This window comes from Impatiens glandulifera, chromosome 1 (genome assembly GCF_907164915.1).
Source record: "Impatiens glandulifera chromosome 1, dImpGla2.1, whole genome shotgun sequence".
Classification (NCBI taxonomy): Eukaryota; Viridiplantae; Streptophyta; class Magnoliopsida; order Ericales; family Balsaminaceae; genus Impatiens; species Impatiens glandulifera.
This window is the reverse complement of record NC_061862.1, coordinates 87,399,156-87,420,094: the sequence shown is the minus strand read 5'-3', so window position 1 is coordinate 87,420,094 and position 20,939 is coordinate 87,399,156. Positions and strand designations below refer to the sequence as shown.

General features: G+C 33.5%; 1 protein-coding gene across 1 annotated transcript; it reads left to right on the top strand.

Annotated features, from left to right (window-relative positions):
• The first annotated feature begins 540 nt into the window (after positions 1–540).
• On the top strand, positions 541–8,417 carry LOC124919205 (nucleolar MIF4G domain-containing protein 1-like). Its single transcript, XM_047459391.1, has 14 exons — positions 541–829; positions 1,243–1,282; positions 1,369–1,463; positions 1,581–2,610; positions 2,711–2,778; positions 2,876–2,958; positions 3,693–3,792; positions 4,007–4,092; positions 4,175–4,257; positions 4,425–4,552; positions 4,653–4,754; positions 5,968–6,261; positions 6,372–6,494; positions 7,792–8,417. Exons 2-14 carry the CDS (start codon positions 1,279–1,281, stop codon positions 8,179–8,181), a joined length of 2,586 nt encoding a protein of 861 aa, XP_047315347.1. The 5' UTR covers positions 541–829; positions 1,243–1,278; the 3' UTR covers positions 8,182–8,417.
• Positions 8,418–20,939: the final 12,522 nt, after the last annotated feature.

The window sequence follows — 20,939 nt, the reverse complement described above, 5'->3', positions numbered from 1 at the left end:
TCTTCTTCGTTGGGATTCCGCCGTCTTCGTCGGGATCGTCGGTGGTTGTCCTTTTTAGAGAGAAGAAGGAGAAAGGGAGAAAGGGAAGTGAAGAAGAAAGAAATGAAAAGAAATGGGAAAACTGAAATTTTTTTAATTATATAGTAAGGGCATTGTGGACTTTTCACAATACCCTCGGGTGTGTCACGCAACTGGAGGGTACGTGACGCAATAGCGACATTTTCGTCAGAAAAAAGTTTGGGGGGTCACCAGCGCTATTAAAATTATCCCTGCACCATCCATAATTAGGCCCCTCTTTAGGGTCATTTCCTCAAATTTCCCGTTAACATTCTTAAATTCTAAATTTATAGTTGAAGTTAATGTTAGTTTTTTAACTTTATTTTTACTATTTACAAAAAGAGTTCTTTATTTTTTTTTTTCAAATAAAAAAATACTTAAAGTATTTTTAGTTATTAAAATAAATAAATAGCAAAATATTATATATATTTAAAATAATATATATATATATATATATATATTATAATTAGAATTGATTGAGTTTATGAGGAGGCGGCTTTGGTTGAGCAGCGAAGGTAGAGAGAGAAAGAAAGGAGACGGCGGTTAGAAGAGAGAAATTCTACTCCGGCAGCTTCAGTCCTTAGTCGACGGAGACGGCGACGGCGGTGGTTTCCATATTCTCAAGCTATCAGAAACCACTTCAGATTACTAAGGTTTCCAACAACTGCAACGACATTCCTCAGATTACCGCCAATCAGAATCAACTCCTCTGTTTTCTTTTTCTCTAACTCAGCTCAGGGAACAACAGTAACTGCACGGCCGAATACTACAGGTAATTATTTTCAACTTAATTAATAAGCCAATGCTTGTTGAATTTGCACAGTACTGAGATATTACTACTTTAAACTTGATGATAATGTAATGATGAAATTCAGGCATTCCACATGTTACGTTATGATGTGATTTTTTAATATTTTTAAGGTTCAAGTGCTGAAATCTTTCAAACCATTCTCCTCTAATCAATTGCTTAAATTAGATGTCGTTTTCAAAAGTTATTTAGAATTTAGATATTTTGGTACGCAATATATTCTATAAGTTCTGCATACTGTGTATCATAATTGTGCTTGAGAAGTCTCAAACCCCTCTAATGCTAAAGACTGAATGAAGAGGTTTATATCTATAAATATGAGATAAGACATATTTTCCCTTTTACTAATTTATAATATAATGGATTGTGTTTCACAGTTCTCTGTTACCTTTGGACGATCTTTAGCTCTTATTATGGGTATGAATTCTCTTGACACTTTTTGCTCCTTTAGTCCTCAGTGAGGCAGACGACTGTTTATATATGTTTATTCGTTTTTTCTACAGAAATGAAACAGGTTGAGAAGTCGCGTCGGGAACTGAGAAAGGAAGCTCGGTTAGCGAAGAACCAGAAGAAACATGAATCATGGCTTGAACATCAGGTATTTCGAAGTTACCTTTGATCTAGTTTATGCATCTTTATTGAGCAAATAACTTTTCAAGTTGTTAACAATGTATAGTCTTGCACTTCTTGAGATGCGTTTTGCAATGTGTTGTAGAGACCCCAGGAATCCAAAACAATTTCATCGCATTCAAAGAATAAAAATGCAGATGCAAAAGACGAAGAAGGGTCACATATGGAGCTTACTAATGAACCAAATAGCCCCATTGAGATAGACACTGTGGTGAGCAAATATGAGGTTCCTAAACCTAGCAAATCCACGCGTTTGAAAAGAATTGGGGCTCCAAAGAAGAAGTCAAAAAATTTATTCGGGGAACCTCTCTCTATGGAAATTCATGGAGGTGGTATAATCACATCTGAGGAGGATCTGAAATGGGAAAAGAAGCTCGCAAAAAGGTTAAAGATTAAGGGTGGGAGGCTACATGGGGATGATGATGGGCTCAACATGTTGTTTGAGGGAATGCCTTCATCTTTTGATGCATTTGAGAATGGAAAAGCATATGATGAAGATAAATCTCTACGTAAAAAAAGAAAGAAAAATGCATTACTAGAGAAGAAGACCAAGAATGATTGTGATGCATCAACAGATATGGTCAGTGATTTACTTGAACCTACCAGTTGTGAGACTGTTAAGATCAATGAACTGCATAAAAGGCCCAAGAGATCTAAAAGTGAACTTGATTACTATGACAACGATAGTCCTACTGCATCAAAGAAAGTGAAAACTAAGAAGTCAAAATTGGGCAGTTACCAGGAAATAGAAATGGAGAATGGCGATGATGGCAGTAATTCATTAATAGAAGAGACTCCGCATGTTCTTGAATTTTTGGTGGCAAAGGATGTCAATGGTGATGAATCTTCACATGTAGGTCAAGTGAAGCGGTCTTCAAAAAAGAAAAGCGAGAGAATGAGTTCTTTAAATGAAGACCAAGAAATTGAAATTGCAGGTGACACAGATGTAGTGGTTTCTGAGACAACGGAAACTTATGATGAGGAGGATACACCGATAAAAGTTTTCAGTGAGGCAAGAGGGTCAAATGGAGTTAAAAAATATGTAGCTCCACACCTAAGATCATGTTCAACCACTGAATCAGAAGAGCAAGCCCAGCTACGTAGAAGAATACGAGGTATGGAGACTTGACCTTGATTTTGCATTCACAATTGTTTTTGGTTGAGCATGATTCCTTTATATGTTAGTATGTATATTACCATGATTACACATTGCAGGGCTTCTAAATAGGCTTTCTGAATCAAACGTGGAATCAATAACGTCTGAAATATCTAGTCTCTTCCATGTAAACTACCGTCAACTCATTTTTTTCTCTTGAATGCCATTATGCGCCATTTTACCAGTCTGGAACAATCATTTGTGTGATTTTTCCCTTTTTGCAGTCCGTTCCTCGTGCTATTGCCTCACAGATAATTGTTGATGAGGTTATCTCTTCATGCTCAGGAGGTCCTCGTGGCAATGAACAGTTAAGTTTTGTCTTTTCTTTCTTACTGGCATGGGGCTAATTTTTTGAAAATTAACTAAGGTCATCTGTATGGTTTAAAAAATCATGAAAAATTAGTATGTGACTAGCAGGGTTATTGTAATCTATTTTTGGATGGCCTTGAAACCCAATAATAAAAAATAAGGATGACCTAAATAAAATAATAAATTAGGCAGAACTTTGGATTATCTGATAACAAATTCTTGTAACTCCATGCCTCTCTTGACATTTAGGAACCCATTTGAAAAGAATAGTTGGTAAGGTATAGCATGAATACAAAATGATATTATTACCCTCTTTCGAACTTTGAAGTGTGTTTTGCAATATAATCTGTCATGAGTGAGAAAGGGACTCTTTGCCACATTACCATATGGAATATGAAAACCTACACCATTTTTCTTAGTGGAACTGTTTCCATCTGCTATACTTGTAGATGTTTATGACATTCTACAAGTACTTTTACTTGTTACCTATAAGCTCTTGGGTAATGGACATAAATTCCATTCACATTAAAGCATCAAAATTCTGTGTTGATACATCAACTTTTTAAAAGTACCTAATTGTACCAATATTGTTCCTTTGTGCATTTGGCTTTTTTTTTCGCGTGTGCATGGGGGATTTCTGTTTATTTAATCAGCTAATCTCCTAAGGTATCTTTGCGTGTCATTCAACCAATTATCTGACTTTTTTCTTCTTCTTCTTGTATGAATGTGAAGATACGCTGCTGTTTTCGCGGCTTTTATTGCAGGCATGGCTTGTTCCGTTGGGATCGATTTTGGCGCAAATGTTCTGGCTTCTCTTGCTAAACATTTTGAGGTGGTGTGACTTGATTTATCTATTTAGCTAGCTGCAACAATTGTATATAATGGGTGGTCTGTTGAAGTTTGAGCTTTCTTTTGTCCTAAGCTTAGATTTACATTTGAGTTTAATGCCTAAGTTGACCACAGTTTTCAATTTTCAAACTGGTTTTAAAAATATACCCGTTAATCTTGAGATTCACTACACTGTGTGACACACTCCCTTTATCCAGGTTGAGTACCTAGAAGAAGACAATCTTTCTTTGCGGAATTTGGCTCTTCTACTTTGTTATTTGTACATTTTTGGAGTTTGCTCAAGGTTAGTTACTTTTTATTTCTCTTACATTGTCATGTGTATCTAGAAACATTCTAAGAGCATATATGCCTTCGTCAATTTTCAGCGACTTAGTATATGACTTCATCATTATGTTGAGTAAACGGCTCACAGAGATAGATGTTTCTACAATCTTGACAATTCTAGAATGTAAGTATTTACTTGCATCGTTCAATTTGCTCTTTATAAATTTCCGACTTTTATGTTTTTTACTTGAGACGTAAAATTATCCATGTCTTCTTTGTGTATGAGAATGTTGCTCAATGTAAATCCATTGTACATTCTCCTATAAATTCTTAGTTGCTTCATGTGAGCAGGTTGTGGAATGAATCTGAGAGGTGATGATCCTGTTGAAATGAAAAATTTTGTGCTGAATGTCCAGAAAACAGCTAATGATCTGAAGGCCTCTTCCCAAAGTGATCTTGTAAAAATGAGTGGCAAAAGGGTATGTCTATCTTGAATTTTGCAGTTTTGTTTTCCTCTCTGGCTCTCCCCTTCTCAAGATTATTATTCTAGTGTTACATCTTGATTCTTTTATCTTGTAGATGGAGTTCATGCTGGAAACCATATATGATATCAAGAATAACAAGAAGAGACCAAAAGTGGATGCTCCCCAGCATACAAGGATAAAGAAGTGGCTACAAAAGGTATTGCCAGTTGACACTTACCTCTTCATACTTCTGTTATTGTTTGCTTTGTTCTCATCAGTAAGCTGTAGAACAACTTTTTTTTCATGGTCAATGGACTGAGCTATGGCTCTAATGTTAACCTACATTGACCAACTGTCACCCTTTCTGCTATATCTTCAAACAGCGTAGACCATAAGGGGTCGTCAGTAAAACTTATTTGGCAATTCCATGGTTTTTGGTTTCAACTTCTTTTCTATATAGGGACTAGGGAGATGTTGGAAGCATGCCTATTCATCATGGACTAACTTTTCTCTTGATATTATATATTTTATATCACCATTTCTGTAGGACTCATCTTTGTATATTGTATTATCTGTACACCATTTCGTTAGTTATCTTATAGAAGAAAGATATGAACCCTGAACAGAATCATTAAATTATTTGGTTAAACTAATTTAAATGCTCTAGAGAAAAATCGAAACTAAAGAAACATTTATTTGGTGATCACCAAAAGACAGATGCATAATGTGTTATAGTTGTAAATATTAGGATAGGGTTAGAATATAATTGTGAAAATAAATAAGTGGCATGATTGTAATTAGTTATATAGTTAATAGATATAAATAGGGGAGAAAAACCTTGTAGGGATGAAAATTTTAATCCACCCAGATGAGAAAGCCAAATCAAACCAAACGGTGCGGGTTTGACCGGTAGTTGACCGGAGATGGGACAGAATGATATTTACCTGCCCGACCCGCATTTGTCCCTAACACTAAACAATACAGAAAAAAAACATTTTAACTCATATTTATAATGCCACCAATATGTGTATTTACATTTCATTTTTTCTTTTATTATTTTATATATTTGACTAACAATATTAGGAATTACAGCAAATGTTTAATGTATCAGACTATTTATATTATAAATTATTTTAGTTAAAATCGTTTAAGAATAAATAAAAATATTATTTGTAACAACTAGACAATAGTTTCGGGAGTAAAACGAAAATCACTGAAGTAAAACGAAAATCCTCCCCATTGCCATCCCTAAACCTCTGTATTGAATATGTTCACTGTAATTATGATTCTCAACCCTAGTTTTTCTAGTTACTTTGTAATAAAATGCTCTCTCTGGATAACATCTAAACAAGCTGTGTAAAAACAAGAAAAATTGTCCAGTTATCAATAGTGTCCACTCTTATATTTTCACTGTTGGTTGTATAATTTAGTTAAATGTGGAAGATATCTTATTAAGAGGACTTAAATGGAGCAAGCTTATTGATCCTAACAAGAAAGGCCAGTGGTGGTTATCTGGTGATTCCGCTTCAATATCTGACCATATTGATGAAGTTGCCCATAAAATTGACAAGGAGACCCTTGAAGCACAGAAAATGCTACAGCTTGCTTCTGATCAACGGATGAATACAGATATTAGAAGAGCAATCTTCTGTATAATAATGAGCGGTGAGGATTATATTGATACCTTCGAGAAGCTTTTGAGGTTGGATTTGCCCGGAAAACAGGTTTATCCTCTTTTCTCAATGTTGATGTCTTCTAGAAGATCTCCCTCTTTCTGGTTTGTTGTTCTATCAGTAATTTATATTTTTTACTTTGGTGTCGTTTGAATCGACAGGATAGAGAGATCATGAGAGTGCTGGTTGAATGCTGCTTACAGGAAAAAGTATTTAACAAATATTACACTATTCTGGCCTCCAAGCTCTGTAGCCATGATAGAGGGCAAAAGGTCACATTACAGGTTCGTTTTCCAAGACTTTTCTATTAATTCTTTGTTCCATTTCTTTTTTAACTTAGGGCTTCTTTTTTGTAATCCAATTTTTTGAGGAAAGAAAAAGGGAAAAAGTTGATTATTTGGGTAAATGATTAAAATATATCCTTGTTTTTAATATTTGAAAGTGTTATAAAAGGTGGAATTTGAATGATAAAGTGATTGGTGATGAGAATTTCTCATATAAAAATCATTGACTAGAGATATAGTAATATGGAGAAGACAAAATTGTTTTAAACATGGATAGAACCATAAATACCCCTTGTTTCAAAGAGAGAAGGATGGGTTATTCACATTCCATTTGATGTTCATAAGCGAATTGAAAGCTAAGCGGACAAGGGGCTATTTGGATTAAATCCAAATAACGCATCATCAAACAAGGTCTCAATTAGTTTCATATAAGAAAATGTAAGTAAAGAATTTGTCCAGTAATATAGGAGCGATCATTTATTTGGAGGGGAAATTTGGGTATGATGAATAACTCTAGAATATTTATAAGGTTGGAGCTTTAATTGCATGAAATTAAAAAAAAAGCTTTTATTCAATTACTCAATTATCCTTTAGCTTTGTTCGGCTTCATTTGGAAACACATTTTGTAACTGCAGGAGTAGTATAAGGATAGTATGGTAATTAGTAATAATAGAGGGTAATATGGTAATTAGTATAGTTACTTATAAATGTATTATAACATCTCTTATTGAGAGTAATGAATGAAATAGTGTTGAATCTGGATTATCTCCCACTAAAGGCTTGGGCCATTTTTCATCTGATCTATATTTCTTCTACATTGGCCAAATTCCATTGTGGTTCCAGATGAGATCAAGTTTGAAAATAAATTTTATACGAACTTAGTATTTCCTAGATGATCCAAATCCAGATACGCCTAAGAAAGGCGTCGATTTCAGTGTGGATCATGATGAAATCACGTTTGATATATATTTCCAAATAAAACCAATTAGTTAAGATGTTAGGTCGGAAAGGGCGGAATAAGGAAAAAAAACTGCATCTAGCTACACCATTCATACTAAATATATCTGGATTTGTATACAAAAATTTGTTGTTGATTTGCTAGCCAGTTTCAAATTTAGAAATAAAAGTGTTTCTAGAAAACAGATTATTTCAGAAAAATAATTCTGTTTTTTATTTTATTTCCAGATAAAACTATTATAAGATGTTAGGATGGATATTAGCTACACCATATCATAAGCACTATTTTTCTAATGTATATGTATATAGCTTAAAAAAACATATTTTATTATTTTTGCAGAATTGTATATTGGACCATTTCAAACAGCTGGATTCAATGCAATTGATAAGATCAAAGAACCTTTCAAAGTTATTAGCAGAAGTGGTTGCCTCATTCATTCTATCCCTAGCAATCCTTAAAAGAGTTGACTTCACAGATCCCATTTCACTCACTCCAAGAAGAATAATTCATTTCCGCATGCTTTTCGAAACAATCTTCGATTATCCTGATAGCGTTGTTTGGAACATATTCACCCGTTTAGCTGGAAGCCCCGATTGTGAAATTCTTAGGCAAGGAATTGAGTATTTTGTCAAAACTTATGTTTTAGGACACGACAAGAACAACTCACTTGCCGCGAAATTCAAGATCGCTAAAAAAGCTCTGAATAACGCCGAGGGAGTGCTCATGTAAGTCTTCTGATTACTTCGAGATCTGATAGTACATTGTTTTATGGGATCATGGCCTGTTCATCTTTGTTGTGTTTCAAGGCCTTCTGTTATATTAAACTATTTAAAGGTTAAATTTTGAGCATATTTGTGTATGTTGTTGGTCACAATTACATTATCATTTTACAATTTTGGACCATGATTTAGATTATTTTATTGATTTTCAAATTATAGTGTAAGTTTATTTTTCAGATTATGATCCTAGTATACCAGCTTTTTTGTTTCATTTCATATAGAGAGTTTTTTGAAACATTATTTTATAGATTATAATATTTTTTTTCTGATAATTATCCTTGTACAAAAAGGTAATTTGATTTTGTGAATTAATGCCCAGATATTATTATTATAATAAAATGGTCATGAACAAAACGTTTAAATTTGGCAAAAAAAAAAAATTCCCAACATGAGATTGAGTTTTATTTTATAAATATAACTTATACATAATCTTTTTGCTTATAATTTGCAAAACATAGTTAGTACATATATAAAAAAAAAAGTTGTGAAAAAACTTAAAATATATTAATATTTAATCAAAGATAATTTTAAAATAGATGATATTATGATATTTTTGTTAGTTAATAAATAAATAAATTTAATTTATGAATGAATTTGTGAAATTAGTGAGTTATTTAAATACCCAGCAGAAGAAACCCTGGATCCTAGAAATAAAAAATGAAATCGATAATTTTATGTTTTACTAATCACATTCTTTTGCGTTTTCGATTTTATCAGAAAACGCTTTGAATTAAGATGGTATAATGATATTTTCTCATTTAAAATATAAATGATACTACCTTGACTAATCCATCAATTTTCACCTCTACAAATAAAGAAAATGAAAAATTAGCTCAATTACAATTTAAAGATGGATCTAAAAAAAATATTACTTTTAACATTGTAATAAGATTTAAATGTTAATAAAGTGTTAAGATGACAAAAAGATAAAAAAAAAATTAAGCATTTTTCTTCCATAATATTTTATAAAAAAATTGTCATGATATCATAATATATCAATTAGAAAGTGTAGACATATGTTCACCGTGTAACACGACAAGGTATTAACACGTTTGATATGACACAATACTATCTCACATATCACATTCGAGTAGTGTGCTTGACATAATATAAACACGAGTTAACATGATTTAGCTACTTCAAAAGTTAAAGAGACGACAACGTTATACTCTCTTAGAGATTCTGAAAAGTACCTCAGTTCTTTCCAAACTAGTAAAAAAATGGAATGAGGAAGTGCCAAGTTCTTTGGTCGACTCTACCACTACCGACGAGGGCTTATTGTTTTGTGTCCTCAATATTATGAAATTTATGATTCCATTGTCAATGAAATTGAAATATGTTTGGACAAAAAAAAAAAAATCTTAAGATTTCATATTATTATTGTTAAGAAAGAATATCATTTTGCCTACTAACTTGATTGAAGAAGTAAATTATTTATGTAACGAAAATATTTTGTTCATTCATATAACTTGACAAAATGAGTTAAATTTACTAAGTTAACATTAAAGAAAATTAACAGTATTAATTTTGCCACACGTTTATATATGTCAAAGACTATATTTTTGTGTTATTCTTCTTTTCAACAATAAAAAAAAACTCATACTATATTTTAATTTTGTGTGTATGTGTGTAGAGTCTAACAACAATAATAGGTTAGCAACATCTGATACGGCACAACACGATATTAACACGTTACACCACAACACAATACTTTCTCACTCGGGTAGTTACAATACAATACTATCTAATTTAGGTAATGAGTTTTACATGACAAAAACACGAAATGACAAGATTTAACTACTTCAAAGGTTAAGGAGACAACGGCGTTGTGGTCTTTAGAGATCCAAAGAAGTACCTCATTCCTTTCCAAAGTAACTAAATGGGACGGGGACTTGTCTGTTCTTCGGTCGACTCCACCACTAGTTAAGGTAGTTCTAGATTTTCAAAGATACAGTGATATCCCAATTGAGGACGTATTGTTTGATTTTCAAAGATACAGTGATATCCCAATTGAGGACGCGTTGTTTTTATCCTCAATTATAAAGTTTATAATTCCATTGTCAATGAAATTTAAATATGTTTTGGAAAAAAATCTTAAGATTTCTTTCATAATTTTAGGAAAGAATCATATTTACTTACTAACATAATTAAATATGTCAAATTTTAATTACTTACTTATAACGCGATAAAAACCGCTCTATTTTTTTTCTTTTTGAGATCTTTTTATTTATTGTTTAATTTTTTTTATTCTTTTGAAATAAATCAATAAGTCTTATACAAAAATAAACTTATAGTCAATCCCATAACATACATTCACGTTGAATTCCAGTCGAGATTGGGAATAAAATTGTAGGTTGACATAGTTCTTTTTTAGCTCTCTTTTTTTAATTTAAAAAATAAATCTCACGACAAAAAGTCGTCACCTATTTTTTCTTACAAAATTAAAAAAAATATAATTTTTGGTGTAATAACACCAAAATTTAGAGATTCTGTTTTGTGAGCTGTGATTGGTTGGTTTCGTGTGAAAAATGACATCGACGTTATACCCCACATCTACTACTATATTTTTGGTCTTTTATAAAATATTATTTTTAATGGGGTCCTTACGATGATTGTGACAAACAATATATATAAATAAATATGACAAACATAAAAAAAATAATACAAGAATAAATATACATATACAAATATATAAAATCTTGCAAAAAGATAAACATAATATATATAAACATGCAGTATAAAATATCTATAATTCTCTATAATGTTTATAGAGTTATTTTATAAAAAGTCGAAAAAATCAAAGTGATCGTAAATATATGGATTTCAAAATTTTTGAACAAAGAGTTTAGAAGTTGAGGAAAAGTTAAGTTTTCGGCCAAATGGACCCTTATCAGATTTTTTTTTTTTTGCTGAAAATATTTTTTTAACTGTATTATATTTATTTTGTATTTTTAAAAAATAATTAATACAAAGAAAAACACACAAAAAAAATTAAACAAAGAATACAAACAAAAAGGGCATAAGGGTCTGGATCGGGTTCAGTCAAGCTGTAAAATCGGCATAGCAATTCTCGGTCACTAGCTTGGTTTTTGATCGTTTGTATAAAGTTATCGGTCGAAAATCAGGTCATGACTAGTTTTTTTAATCGAAAACTAGGCCATGGCATGAAAACACGGTTGGCTGGCTCAATTTATCGGTTACTAGCTAGATTGCGACCGAGTTTTCTCGGTCGAATGGCTGCTTGGATGCAGAACTTGATCGAAAACCAGGGTGTGGCTGTTTTTTTTTTGTCGAAAAGCAGGCCACAACCAAAATTCTCAGTCGGTGCTTGATTTTTCTAGCCTTGGGTGATCCTCGGTCATTTCTTTGGTCAAAAATCACGCTAGAGATTCAAATTCTCAGTCGGTGCTTGATTTTTCTAGCCTTGGGTGATCTTCGGTCATTTCTTTGGTCAAAAATCACGCTAGAGATTCAAACTTTCAGTTAAAAACCATGCCACAACCGGTCAGGTGACCTAAATCTAAAACACACCATGCTCAAAATAATTCGAGGCTCAAAAACAATTCAAAATCGAATTATTTTGGACTAAAATGTTAGTTAACAGTATAATAACAACAATTATAATCAAAATCACATTCATAACCTTAATCATTAATTAAAATATAAAAAATCATTAGAATATATATATTTTTTAAAATTTTATTCTGATCTAAACAATATATTTAGGAGTTATAAACTGATGCGGTGCGAGTCGAAGAGATTGGAAGATAATCTAATTAAGGAAGGGATTGGAAGATATATTCTAATCAAGGAAAGGATTATAATATATATTCTAATTAAGGAAGAGATTACAAGGGATATTCTAAATTAGGTAGGGATATTCTTGTTATGGAAGGAATATCCTAAATTAGTGTAATTAAATTGTAATTAGACGTAATTCCTAATTTAATACGTGTAAGTCCTATAAATACCCTGAAGGTATTCCATTGTAAGGGAGAAGAAGATTATTAATCAGAAAACGAGGTTTCCTCAATATCTATCAACCTTCGGTATTCGTAAGAATCAACGAATCTTGATAAAGGTTCATCCTAGCCACGCACGCTGCATCAGTTGGTATCAGAGCCCAGTCGACCCTGAGGTATGCCGCCCCGAAGACAGCCGCGCAACCCTACCCCTGGTGCTGATGATGGTGACCTTGCTGAGTTGCGACGTGAAAACGCTGAGTTTCGCCGTGATAACGACGATTTGAGGCGGCAGGTTGAATGGTTGACGCAACGGATGGATGCATCTATGCACATGCACCACCCTGAAGATGATGTTACGATGACAGATGAAAACCCTCTCGGTGGTCTTCGGAATCGATCCCCTGAACGCCCCAATCATCGCTGGGAGCAGGCTTTCAGGGTGGACATCCCTAAGTTCGATGGTAGTCTATCACCGGAAGAGTTTATTGATTGGCTTTCTCAGGTTGAAGAGATTCTGGATTTCAAGGAAGTTCCTGCAGATCGTCGTGTACCCCTTGTTACGATCCGCTTACATGGTCGTGCACAAGCATGGTGGCAGCAGTTGAAACAGACACGTGTTCGTCATGGTAAGGCAAAGCTCACGAATTGGGACAAATTCAGGAAGCATATTAGGGCTGCGTTTCTACCATATAATTACGAACGTAACCTGTACCAGCGATTCCAGAATCTTCGTCAGGGTTCTCGTTCCGTGGATGACTATTCCACTGAGTTTTACACCTTTGTGGCTCGTGTTGACCTGTCTGAGTCCCCTCTCCAGTTGGTTTCTCGCTATATTGGTGGCCTTCGCCTCCAGTTGCAGGATATTTTGAATATGTTTGATCCCTTGACTGTTTCTGAGGCACATCAGCGTGCTTCACAGGCTGAGAAACAGCTAGCTAGGCGCGGTTCGGGTAGCTTTGGAAAACAGGTTGTCCCCACTAGTGGCATTGGTTCTTCTTCCCAGTCGGCCCATCCCACCCCAGCCCCCCCTCGCGGCACTACAGCCCCCCCACAGGGACGTCCCGGTGGCTTGCGTTGTTTCGATTGTGGTGAAGTTGGCCATCGCCAAGCAGAGTGTCGCAACCCAAAGTCCACCAATCGTGGTCTTTTTACTGAGGTGGATGATCCTGACTCTGCTCTTCCTTCAGATTCAGCCCCAGTGTATGATGTTTATGATGATGAGGCAGCGGAGGAGTATGTTTCTGGTGATGTTGGCCCCCTTTTGGTGATTCGTCGATCATGTTTAACCCCTCGTGCTCCTGACAACGAGTGGTTACGTAATAATCTGTTCCATTCCACTTGTACCATCGGTGGCAAAGTTTGCACCTTCATCATTGATGCTGGGAGTTGTGAGAATGTGATTTCTGAGGTTGCAGTTTCGAAGCTAGGTCTGTCCACTGAACCTCACCCCAAGCCTTATCGTCTGTCCTGGCTGAGTCAAGATTGTGGTGATGCCAAATCAGCCCAAGAAGGGTGCTGCCCCCACTCATCATGTGCCCCCCCTACCACCTTGTTGTCTCGGGGTCCTTTTCAGACCGCCATGGTCGAATCGGGCATGGTGTTTGCTCCATTTTGTTCGCTGATTACCTGTGGTGCTAGTTCTGAGGTGCCTATTCCAGTGCAGCCGCTGTTACAGGAGTTTGCAGATGTCTTTCCTGAGAATCTGCCTTGTGCCTTGCCTCCTTTGCGTGATACCCAGCATCACATTGACTTGGTTCCAGGTGCTGCCCTACCCAACCGTCCTCATTACCGCATGAGTCCCAAAGAACATGAAGAGTTGCGTAGGCAGGTGGAGGACTTGCTGGCTACGGGACACATTCGAGAAAGCCTTAGTCCTTGTGCTGTCCCGGCCCTTCTTACCCCAAAAAAGGATGGGTTCCTTTTCCGTGGTGTGCAGCTGTGCATTCCAGATTGCAGCCTGCGTTTGAGGATGATTCAGGAACTCCACAAAGAAGGCCATGTTGAGCGTGATCGTACCTTCCAGCTTCTTGCAGCTTCTTATTTCTGGCCTTCGATGCGCAAAGAGGTGGGGCGTTTTGTTGCTCGTTGTCGTGTTTGTCAGTTGGCTAAGGGCGCTTCGACTAATGCCGGGTTATACTTGCCTCTGCCTATTCCCACTCAACCATGGTCTGATGTCAGTATGGATTTTGTCCTTGGGCTGCCACGTACCCAGCGTGGTTCTGATTCGATTTTTGTGGTGGTTGACCGATTCTCGAAGATGGTTCATTTCATTCCCTGCAAGAAAACCTCTGATGCTGTGGCTGTTGCACAACTTTATTTCAGGGATGTGTATCGCCTTCATGGACTTCCTGCCTCCATAGTTTCTGATCGGGACACTCGCTTTGTGAGTCACTTTTGGAGGAGTCTTTGGCGTTTGGTTAATACTCAGCTGAATTTTAGCAGTGCCTATCACCCGCAAACTGATGGCCAAACTGAAGTTGTTAATAGGTCTTTGGGGAACCTTCTGCGCAGTTTAATTGGGGATCATCCTAAGGCTTGGGATCTGAAGCTGCCTCAGGCCGAGTTTGCTCACAATCATGCTGTTAATCGCTCCACTGGTTTCAGTCCTTTCCATGTGATTTACGGGCTGTCTCCGCGTGCTCCTCTTGATTTGTTAGCGCTGCCCAGCAAGGTGCGTCCTCATTCCACTGCTGCGGATTTTGTTGGTCAGTTGGCTCAGGTTCATCAGACCACTCATGACCGCTTGGTTGCTGCTACTGCCAAGTACAAGGAGAAGGCTGATTCGAGAAGGCGTGCTGTTGATTTTGAAGTTGGTGACTTTGTGTGGGCTATTCTGACTAAGGATCGTTTTCCAGCTCATGAATATAGCAAGCTTGCTGCTAAGAAGATTGGTCCTGTTGAGATTGTGGAGAAGATCAACCCCAATGCTTATCGTTTACGCCTTCCCAGCCATGTGCGTACCTCTGATGTGTTCAATGTGAAGCATCTTGTTCCTTTTGTGGGGAGTCTTCTTCTGATGAGGATGATGCGGTTCCAGATTCGAGGACGAATCTTTTCTACCCTGGGGGGAATGATGCGGTGCGAGTCGAAGAGATTGGAAGATAATCTAATTAAGGAAGGGATTGGAAGATATATTCTAATCAAGGAAAGGATTATAATATATATTCTAATTAAGGAAGAGATTACAAGGGATATTCTAAATTAGGTAGGGATATTCTTGTTATGGAAGGAATATCCTAAATTAGTGTAATTAAATTGTAATTAGACGTAATTCCTAATTTAATACGTGTAAGTCCTATAAATACCCTGAAGGTATTCCATTGTAAGGGAGAAGAAGATTATTAATCAGAAAACGAGGTTTCCTCAATATCTATCAACCTTCGGTATTCGTAAGAATCAACGAATCTTGATAAAGGTTCATCCTAGCCACGCACGCTGCATCATAAACTCTTAAATCATTTAATATATAACATTACATATGTTCTGATCCTTTATCCTCCAATAATGACTCAGGAATATGATTTTAACAAATTAAAACCTTTTAATCAATTTGGGAGTATTTATTTTAGCTTAATTTTTTTTTTGGTAAAAAAATAAAAATAAATTTATAAACACTTTAATTTGACTAATATGTAATTTGTTTTTATAATTCAATCATCATACAAACAAATAATTCAAAAATGAAAAAAATATAGATTCATTGTAAATTGAAAATGAAAACTTTGAATTGAAGAGAAATAATTCATAAACTTATTTTAGGGTACCAAAAATACCAATTCAACGTTCTAACTTGTAAATTTGATTTCGGGAGTTCCTTCCTTAGCAAAATGTGTTTTACAACATCATTAGAGTTTTTATTCGGCTTTGACTTGGTCTTCTAGAATTCTGAAAAATATTGTCCGACTGGTTCTTGCGGACGGGCCTTCTGTCTCTATCGGTCGAACATTCAATCGATTTTTTTTTCATTCTCTTCCCCAAAACAAATAATATATATTAATAACAAATAAATTCATTAAAATTCATATATATATTAACCTATCACTTATTATTATTTATTTAATAAAAATACAATATATCAATAATGAGTTATATTATTCAAATCTAACTCATTATATATCTTATTATTTATTCGAAGTCAATATATATATATATATTATATTATATGTAATAATAGAATCGAAATTTATTAAAATATATAAACTATATAATTGAAAAGTGAGAATGAGTGTCTTCAGTACTACTATAAATCTTTTTTTATGCATATAAACTTGACAACATTTATCAAGTTAACAGAAAAAATTAACAATGTTAAATTTTGCCTCGTGTTTATGCAATGTCAACATCTCTGTTTTTGCATTCTTCATTTTTTTTAATAATAAAGAAACTCCTTGTTGTGGGTAGAATGGGCAACAGGAATTAACAACGATACAACACGATATTATCATGTTAGAGCACGATACTATCTCAATTAGATAATACTGATACAATACAATACTATTTCATTCGGTTAGTAAGTTTCACATAACATAAACATGATTTGACATGATTTAATTAGTTCAAAGGCTTAAAAGACAACAATGGTGTACTCTCTTAGAGATCTAGAAGAAATACCAAACTAGTTAAATGTAATGGGGATTTGCCAACTTCTTTGGTCGACTCCACCACTAATTACTTTGTGTCCTCTATAATGAAGTTTACGATTCCACTGTCAATGAAATTGTAATATGTTTTAAAAAAAAATTTAAAAATTTTATTTTATTAATGTCAAGAAAGAAAGAATATCATTTTTTTACTAATTTGATTGAAGGTGTCAAATTATTTATGTACCAAAAATATTTGTTTATTCATATAAACATGTCAAAATGTGTCAAATTTATTAATTTAACGAAAAAAATGAGTGTTAAATTTTGCAAAGCGTTTATGCCATATCAATGACTCTATTTTTGTGTTAATTATATTTTCAATAATAAATTTTCTCTTTAGTGTATTTTAATTTGTATGTATGCATATAGAGTCTAGCAACGAGAATATGTTAGCATCATCTGATACGATACAACACGATATTAACACGTTATGACACTACTCAATACTATATCACATGGGTAATAAAGATATAATACAATATTATCTCGTTTAGGTAATTGACTTGTCAATACATAAACATGAATTGACTCGATCTACTTGAATTGACTCGATCTAATTACTTCAAAGGCTAAAAAATAATGACGTTCTACTGTCTTAGAGATCCCGAAAAATTATAATTTCCTTTCCAAACTAGTTATGGAATGCTAGCTTGCCATGTTCTTCGGTCGACTCCACCACTAGTTAAGGCAGTTCTAGATTAACGAGAACTTGTTTATTTGGTAACTCCATTATGAAGTTTCCAATTACATTGTCAATGAAATTTAAATATGTTTTGGGAAAAAATTTCTAAGATTTTATTTAATTAAGTTTAGGGAAAATACCATATTAGTTACTAACTTAGTTAAAACTGTTAAATTTACTTACGTATATGAAATATTTACGGAAAAAAAAATTAACAATGTTAAATTTTACCACGCGTTTATGCAATGTAAGCGTCTCTGGTTTGGGGTTCTTTGTTTTTTTTAAATAAAAAAATCCCTTGTTGTTTTTAGTTTTGTGTGTAGAGGTGGGCATCAAAATAGGTTAGCACCATCCAATACAATACAATATTAAAACGTTAAAACACTACATGGTACCATCTCACTCTAATAGTAGCGAAACAATACAATATTATTTTATTTAGGTAGTGAGTTTGACATGACATAAATACGAGTTGACACGATTTAGTTATTTCAAAGACTAAAGAGACAACGACATTGTATTCTATTAGAGATCTCGATGAAGTACTTTATTTCTTTTTCAAACTAGCTAAATGGAATTGGGACTAGTCATGTTTTTCAATCGACCTCCACAGCTAGTTAAGGTAGTTCTATATTTTAAAAGATATTGTGATATTTCGAACAAGAACGAGGATTTATTGTTTTGTGTCCTCAATTATAAAGTTTCTAATTTAATTGTCAATTAAATTTAAATATGTTTTAGAAAAAAAATCTAAATTTTCCTTATATTAATTTTATAAAAGAATACCATATATATAATGATACTTAATTTTCAAAGTGTCTGAATTGCCGAGTTAAGAGCTGTGATTAATTTGGATATATATGTGAGATTAAATGGATATTTGGATCGGATTGTGAGTTGATCCGCCCATAAACGTAAAACAATTAAAAATGCTATATGTATGTTTTGAACTTGCAACCTAACAAAAACATGTACAACTCTTTAACCAACTAAGCTAATAAGACTTTATATTTTAAATTCAACACCAAGTTTGATGAACGCGGGACATTCTTAACAATATAAGTTCAACTTTTTAACTAACTAATCTATATATATATATATAATGATGCATAATTTTTAAAAATTTTGGATTGCCGGGTCGAGAGTTATAATTAATTTGGATATATATGTGAGAGTAAATTGATACATTGGTTGGATTGTGGGTTGACCCACCCATTAACTTAAAATAGTTAAAAATAAAATTAAAAATGCTATATGTATGTTTCGAACTTGAAACTTAACAAAACAAGTAAAATTTTTAACCAATTAGGCTAATAAGACTTTATATTTTAAATTAAACACAAAATTTGATGAACGCGGGACATTCTTAACAATATAAGTTCAATTTTTAACTAAATAATATATATATATATATATATATATAATGATGCTTAATTTTTAAAGTGTTCAGATTGTCGGTTCGAGAGTTGTGATTAATTTGGATTTATATGTGAAAGTAAATGGATACTTATGTCGAATTGTGGGTTGACCTGTCCATAAACTTAAAACGGTTATGTATGTTTCAAATTTGCAACATAACAAAACAAGTACAACCCTTTAACCAAGTGTGATTGGGATGTGCTTTGTTGAGGGATAATAGACCGGTAACAATTGAAGAGTCGGATTGTGGGTTGACCCGTCCATAAACTTAAAACGGTTATGTATGTTTCGAACTTGCAACCTAATAAAACAAGTACAACATTTAACCAAGTGTGATTAGAATGTGCTTTTTCGAGGAATAATAAGCCGGTAACAATTGAAGAGTCGGATTGTGGGTTGACCCGTCTATAAACTTAAAACGGTTATGTATATTTTGAACTTGCAACCTAACAAAACAAGTACAACATTTAACCAAGTGTGATTGGAATATGCTTTGTCGAAGGATAATATGCCGGTAACAATTGAAAGTGGTTAAAAAAAATATATCAAATATTTGATTGACCAAAGTGTGAGGTAATGATGCTAAATATTAAAACATATGAATCAGATATTTGATAGACGAAAGTGAAAGTGTAAGGTCACAAGATGAGAGGTTCATTGAAAAAATATATGTGATGAGATATGTGAAAAGATGAGTTATTTTACCGAAATGAATAAAATGTAAAATGAGAGTGTTCTATTTTTTATTTGTATATATTATTCATGATTTATTAAGAATTTTAAACATCGAATACATATTATTATAATTTTTTTTAAAATTTATATTGTTTATATTTTTATCTATGTGATGCACATTAGAATTTTCCTAGTTTACTTAATAACGGTTGAAGGTGTCAAAATTAGTTATTTACAATAAATATTTTGTTAATACATACAAACATATCAATGTATCAAATTTACTAATTAACAAAAAAAAAAAAAAAAAAAAAATAATTAATAGTGTTAAATTTGCCACGCATTTATGCCAAGTCAACAAATCTCTTTTGACGTTCTTTGTTTCTTTAATAATAATAAAAACTCCTTGTATTCTAGTTTTGTTTGTAGAGTTGTCCATCGAGAATAGGTTAGAATTATCCCATGTTACAAAACATGGTATTAACAAGTTACAATATGACACAGTACTATCTCACTCGAATAGTACTTATATGATACAATATTATTTCATTCAGGTAGTAGGCTTGACATGACATAAACACGAGTTAACACGATTTAGTTAATTCAAAGGCTATAAAGACAACGCCGATGTACTCTCTTAGAGATTCTGAAGTACTTCATTTCTTTCCAAACCAGCTAAATGGAATGGGGACTTTCCGAGAGTCCTGATGACTCCACCACCACTAATTAAGTTAGTTATAGATTTTAAAATATATAGTGAAATCTAGAAAGAGTACTTGTTGCATTGTGTCCTAAACTATGAAGTTTATAATTCAGTGGCGAATTATGCTCCAAAATATATCAAGTATAATTTTTTTTATTATACAACACTTATATCAAAAATAAAAGTATAATTAATAATGATAATAATAAAGATACAAAATCAATCTGATACTAATAAAATATTTATCCTTTTACAATTCAACTACTACTAGACGTACAAATAAATGGAGACAATTGAGTTCTTTGGGTGTTCATTTGTTGAAAATGTTGTAAAATTTGTTCATTTTCAATTGTGGCAAAAAATTCTTCTTGATGTATGTTACCAAACTGTCGTTCATTCACTCATTACTCATTCTATTACGTAAATCAGTCTTGATAATTTTCAGCGTATAAAAGACCTTTTAACAGAAGTAGTCGTAACAGGTAAAACTCAATCAACCGATATACCAATGTAAAAATTCTATGATTCTCAGTTTCAACCATCTTCTTATCAAGACTTCCCAAATCTTGAATCATAGAAAATTCATTTCATACATTTTGAATGTAAGCCTGAAGCTGGTTC

Bases quoted from the DNA above. Each gene is read 5' to 3' on its own strand.
- LOC124919205 (XM_047459391.1), top strand. The intron at 2,611-2,710 runs GTATGGAGACTT...TACACATTGCAG, and splicing joins GCTACGTAGAAGAATACGAG to GGCTTCTAAATAGGCTTTCT. The intron at 4,258-4,424 runs GTAAGTATTTAC...TCATGTGAGCAG, and splicing joins AATCTTGACAATTCTAGAAT to GTTGTGGAATGAATCTGAGA.